This window comes from Lagenorhynchus albirostris, chromosome 3 (assembly GCF_949774975.1).
Source record: "Lagenorhynchus albirostris chromosome 3, mLagAlb1.1, whole genome shotgun sequence".
NCBI classification, from domain to species: Eukaryota; Metazoa; Chordata; class Mammalia; order Artiodactyla; family Delphinidae; genus Lagenorhynchus; species Lagenorhynchus albirostris.
The window spans coordinates 155,004,777-155,011,349 of record NC_083097.1 but is presented as its reverse complement, the minus strand read 5'-3'; the positions used below and the strand labels follow the sequence as shown (position 1 = coordinate 155,011,349).

The 6,573-nt window shown below is 37.0% G+C and overlaps 1 protein-coding gene across 1 annotated transcript; it reads left to right on the top strand.

The window, feature by feature from the left end:
* The first annotated feature begins 933 nt into the window (after positions 1-933).
* On the top strand, positions 934-6,531 carry ZNF354C (zinc finger protein 354C). The gene is given in 4 exon segments (XM_060146394.1): positions 934-1,078; positions 1,516-1,611; positions 5,114-6,357; positions 6,360-6,531. Coding segments are annotated over 4 exon segments (1,527 nt in total). The 3' UTR covers positions 6,402-6,531.
* Positions 6,532-6,573: the final 42 nt, after the last annotated feature.

Below are 6,573 nucleotides of genomic sequence, written 5' to 3'. Positions count from 1 at the left end.
AAGTATTTAGAAATGCAAGGTTAAAGTAATATACCTTTTACATTTTGATAGATTCTCAACAAAATACCCACTAAGCATTGTACTGTTACTCCCTTAGACTCTTTCATACAAGAATTGGTGGCTGTCCAACCTCTGCTTTCTTACATTTTGGGGTTTAACTGGGATTCTTTTGTAAGAACTTACCTTCTCAGCAGTTCCCTTTTGCACCTCTATAGTCTTGCAGGTAGTTTGGTTCCTTTAATTTTCATAGTCAATGGAAACCCATCTGACAATATATCTTAGAGACCTGTCTATCTGAATTCAGTTAGGAGCTCCACCACTCTAACAGTTTTACCTTGGGAAAATTTTGTAACCTTTCTGAACTGTTTCTTTATCTGCAAAATGGTTTAATTATAGTATCTTCCTAATAGAATGTCTGTGAAACTTAAATGGGTTACAGTATACAAAGTTTCTATCATAGTCCCTAACATGTAAGTATTCAATAAACATTAACTAATATTATTTTTATTATTTGCTTTATGTCTCAGAAATTCCTTTTTATTTCTGTTCTACTAATGATATTTTCCCTAGTTTTCCAGCACTGCTCTAAATGTTCTCTGATTTTTTTCCTTTCATTTAATCTGGATTTTGAGTGGGAGGGAGGTAAATGGATGTGTTCAGTTACTCTGACAGATCCAAGGGTGGGATATAAATTCCCTCTTGGCAGGAAATTTGCCCTTTTTTCCATATCACAGCACATGCCATGTGTCTTTGCTCCAAGTGGGTAGTCAATAAATATTTGTTTAATAGTTGATGGGTGGTTCCAAAAATAACATAAATAGTTGCTTTGAAATATTTAGAATCCTGAGACATTTTCAGAATGATTGCTACACATCCCAGTGTCACCTTCTTACCAAGTCTTCCAGAGGAGAAGATGTTCCTGGGTGAACAGGAATGGGTTTGCCATTACAGGAGTCAGTGACGTTTAGGGATATAGCTGTGCTCTTCAGCCGGAACGAGTGGTTGCACCTGGACTCTGCCCAGAGAACCTTGTACCGGGAGGTGATGCTGGAGAACTACAGCACCCTGGTCTCGCTGGGTAAGGAGCCTTGCTTGTCATGGAGAGTCTGCCGTGGGAGCACTTTAGAGCTCCCTCTGAGGTTCAGAGTCTGCAGGTTTCTATCCTGTGTGCCCCTGGGAAAGGAAAAATCGGTGTAGAATTGAAAGTGTACCTGTTTGTTGTGATGCCCTTCATGCTGCTGTTCATCCTCTGCCTTCCTCCTACCCCACCTCCTGATCAGTTCCCTCCTACTCCAATGACTAGAGCCCAGTTTAGATTCTGAAAAACATGTAGGACTCCCATCTTAGAGGGATTCATAGCCAGGGCCCTATATTGTTTCCTCCATCCCCCTAAAGGCCTCAGTCCCCCTCGGGAGTGCTTATGCTGCCTTCTCTGCCCTATAGGCTCCAGTTAGTTAGTTCTGGGGTTGCTCTTCATGCCATTTGTTCAAACTCCATTTCCTTACTCATGAGCAGGGATTCCATTTTCAATGCCAAAGTTGATCTGCAAGTTGCAACATGGAGAAGATCCCTGTATGGTGGAAAGAGAAATCCCTCAAGATACCTGCCTAGGTGAGTAAGTGACTGGGGGGTGGGCACAAGTGTCTTTATACATGAGCAGGTCATGAGGAGTGCTCTGAAAACTTCCCTGGAAATTCTGAGCCTTATTGAAATGCTCAGGACCCCTTGACAAGGCTCCTTGGTTGTAATGGTTTTCTTTGCATCAAGAAGGTCCTTGTATTGACATCTTCCTTCTCATACGACTCCCTTCATTCTCTTTCCCTTTCCCTTTTTTTGCAGCCTCACTCATGTTCTTCTACCGTCTTTGGCCTCTTGGTCTTCATGGTTTTCTTTCCATCTGCATTAACACATGTTCATGTCTGATAGATATTAAATACTTTACACCTTCTGCCATATTTTGAATTTTTTATAATTTTTTTCATTTCTTTTACCACTCACATTTCAAAGTATTGTCAACATTGCTTTGTCTCTGATTTCTTAACATTTCCCTTTTATTTTCTTGGAGACTGGGTTGTCATCTCCCACTATTATATTCAATCAGCTGTCATTAACATAACCACTGTAGCTTTTCTAGTCCAGGGGTCAGCAAACTTTTCCTATAAAGGGCCAGATTGTAAATATTTTGGCTTTGGGGGCCATAAGGTCTCTGTTGCAACCATTTAACTCTGTGGTTGTAGTGCAAAAGCAGCCAGAGACAGTACTTAGACGAATAGGTGTGGCTGTATTCTAATAGAACTTTACAAAAACAGGTGGCAGCTGAATTTGGTCCAGAGATCCATAGTTTGCTGACCAGTCTTCTAGCCTAGTCTAATCTAGTTGGTCTTTATCATAAAACTGTAGGTTGTCAGGATTGGAGGATCACTTAAAGATGATCAAATTTATATACTTCTTTTTATATCTGAAGAAACAGAGTATCAAAGATCTTAAAGTACTTTGGTCACAGAGCTAGAAAGCTGAAATCTGATGAAAGAAACCTAAATAGATCACCACTGTCATTTCTATTCACCATAGGACATAGATTGGCCAATATTTTGCTTCCGTCTTTGTGGCTTAACCTTTAATCTATGATTCTTGCTTTTGTTAACATCTTTTTTTCACTCTTCTCTCAACAAATAGTTTTCAACTTTATTAAAATACAGTTTTCTACAAATAAAGAGTTAGTAAGCAGTGCAGTATAACATTCAAGATCATGGTTTGAATTTAGACATTCCAAATTTCACTTTACCACTACTTACAAGTTTTATGAGCTATGGGAAAGTTACCTACCCTCTCTGAGCCTCTCCTCACCCACCTTCCATGCCATCAGCACAGTGATCTTTTTGAAACTCAGGTGTTAACCCTATACCTTAAGGGACTTCATTGTTTCTCTGTTATCCTTGGAGTAAAGTAAGATTCCTTAATGTGACATTAAACCTACTTCATAGCCTGGCTCCATATTCCTTTATGGTCTCATCAATGGCCACTTCCACTTCAGATCAGTGTTCTGGCCATATCTGTGTACTCATTATCATTTGTGTGTTATTCCTTCAGCTTGAGTCACCTCTTCCATCTTATCCACTGGAAGACTACTTATCCTTCAAGATCCATCTGTCTACCTAAAATGCCACTCTTATCTGTAGGTTTTCCTTATCTTTCCTACTTCCCAGTCAGCATTAATTTTCCATCATTTGTGTTCATATATCACTTTCTACATACCTTGAGCACATTTATTATGGTATCTATCATGATGAATTATAGTTATTGTGTTTATATTTATTAGTATTAGGTATTTTTCTAATAAGATTGTGCATACTTAAGGGAGAGGCCAGGTCTTTGAATTTTGTGCCTCTAGCATCTAATATATTGGCTTTAGTAATATTTAAAAAATTTTTTCAAATTCAATTTTAATTGAATTGAGTTGCCTCTGTGATTAACTCAGTGCCAGTGAGGCTCAAAGTACTCAGTCCAGCCAGATCATTGCAGCTACATTATTTTTCAGATTCCATTCTGTCCTTCCTCTGATCCAAGCTGTTCAGTTTACCAAATATGACCACTTTTGTCTTATTATTATCTAAGAACTTATGACACCTTCTGTTATCTAGATTTTTCTAAATTCTTCTACTAGTTATTCAGTAACTCTATATTTGTCCTCACTGTGCTTAACCAAAATTTTAACTAATTCCAACCTGGATTTCCTTCTTTAGTCAATAAGCCTCCCCTAAATAGGTTTACTTTCCCCACAGATGACTTTGACAGGCCTTCTTTCTGACTCACAGGGTCCTCTTTTCTTTTTCTATTGAAATCCAACCCATCTCTATTGTCCATCTTCCTTCATACAACCATTCTTTACTAATATTGTTGATATTTGTATCTTCATTCTCTGAACCTGAAACCTGAATTATGCAGTTGAGGCTTCTCACATCATGTAGAAATGAACTATTACTGTTTGGCCATTTATTTATTTCATATTATCATTGCTGATTATTCAGTATTTGTTCAATAAATGACTGATTGAGTCTCAGGAGTCCAGTAAGAGAAGAGAGAATCTCTTTTCCTTTTCAAGGTCACCTGACCTTCAGAATAACTTTTGCACCTCATTCCCTGTGCTCGTTCATTTTTTTTTTTTTATCTAAGACATTCTAATTGTGTACTTGTCTTGTACACAATAAGGAATTAACAAATCATCATAAGACATATCCACTGCTCTCCTGGAACAAATACTTGAATTATTTTCACAGACTTTATATATATGTTAAGTAATTAAATATTTTGAAAATGTGTTTTGAAATTCTAAGAAAGAGGTGGATTATTTAGGCTTAAATAATTGAGTTTCTGTAAGTAAATGAGATTAGAATAGTAGGGTAAGTTTCTAGATGGGCAGGGAAGGTCATATTGTGGGAAAAGATAAAAAGAGAAAGTACCTTGGTCGATCCTTGAAAATCCAAACTGTTAGGTTTTCCATGGATCATTAAGAAAAATCTATATTTGTATACAGATTTATAGCCTGTATTTCTTGTTCTTATTTAATTTTAATAAAATATATTTTAATACTAAAGCTGGATGGATTTTATTAACATAAATAACCTATATTTTACTTAAGTTGTATAGTTTATTTAAGTACATACAATTACCTAATTACAGTGATCTAATTTTAATCTATTTTCAATCATGGATTGATTAAAGTAAGCTAAGCGTTAACTCAGAGTTTCTTAGAATAAGCTCAAACTAAATCTTTTCACTTAGAATCAGATCTGAGCTTGGAGCTTGGCATACTTCAGAACTTCACATCTCTTATAGACTTTCATTATTCTCAAAAGATTCCTACCTTTACTTCTCTCAAGTGGCAGTGTCTTCACTGTCACTGTTAATTTGTCCACTGTATTCTCCCACACTATTCCTTAACCTATTTACTTCTCCTTCCATTCCATTTTGTTTTTCTCCAGATTCAAGTTCATATTTGAGATCAGATGGTATCAAACCTCTTTTATATGTATCATTGCCAATGTTTTTGTCCCACTGATGCATATTTATCTCTTCCAGCAGAGGAGCCATTAATTCTTCTGATTTATTCCAGGTTTCAAGAGATGGCCTGAAATAGACGCATTGCCTCCTGAACAGGACATTTCTATAGAAGAAACATCTCAGGGAATAATAAAGAAAAAATCCATTAAGTTTGGTCACTTGGATGTCACGTTTGGAGAAACTTTGGAATTTGAGGGCAGGAGACAGCAAAAGCAACAGAAGAAACCTCTCAGGCAAATGATGGCCTCACACAAAAAAACCATCAGTGAAGCTGGAAACCAGACAAGTCTTGAATTAGGGAAAGGCTTATTTATAAATACAGTTCTTGTTAGACAACAAAGTGCTCCTATAGAAAGGATACCCAATATATATTATACTTCTGGGGGAGATTTTAAACAGAATTTTGATCTAATGAGATGTTTCCAGATTTACCCAGGAGAAAAAGCTCATATTTACAGTGAATATGGAAAAAGCTTCAACCAGAGTCTACATCTTACTGAACACCAGAGAATTCATACTGGTGAGAAACCTTACAAATGTAATGAGTGTGGGAAAACCTTCAGCCACAGATCATCCCTTCTTTCCCATCAGAGAATTCATACTGGAGAGAAACCTTACAAATGTAATGAATGTGAGAAAGCATTTAGCAGTAGTTCAACCCTTATCAAACATCTGAGAGTGCATACTGGAGAGAAACCCTATCAGTGCAAGGAATGTGGTAAAGCCTTTAGCCAGTGTTCAACCCTCACTGTACATCAGAGAATTCATACTGGAGAGAAACTCTATAAATGTGGAGAATGTGAGAAGGCCTTCAATTGTAGAGCAAAACTTCATAGACATCAAAGAATCCATACAGGTGAGAAACCCTATAAATGTAGTGAATGTGGGAAAAGTTACATCCAGTTTACATCCCTGGCTGAACATCAGAGGCTTCATACTGGAGAACAACTGTGTAAATGCTTGGAATGTGGGAGAAACTTCACTCGCATCTCAACCCTTATTGAACATCAGCGTATTCATACTGGACAAAAACCATATCACTGTAATGAATGTGGGAAAGCCTTCAACCAGTATTCATCCTTTAATGAACATCAGAAAATTCATACTGGGGAAAAACTTTACACATGTGGAGAATGTGGGAAAGCCCTTGGTTGCAAATCTAACCTTTATAGGCATCAGAGAATTCATACTGGAGAGAAACCCTATCAGTGTAATCAGTGTGGAAAAGCTTTCAGCCAGTATTCATTCCTAACTGAACATGAGAGAATCCATACTGGAGAGAAACTCTATAAATGTATGGAATGTGGGAAAGCCTACAGTTACAGATCAAACCTTTGTAGACACAAAAAAGTTCACAATAAAGAAAAACTCTATAAATGGAAGGAATATGGGATCAGAGAATTTCTTAGAGGAGAAAAGCCCTGTGAGGTTTAATTCATCTCTCAAATAATTTAAGATTTCTCATTGGAGAATAATCAGGAGAATAATAAATAGGGCACAGACTTCTGATAG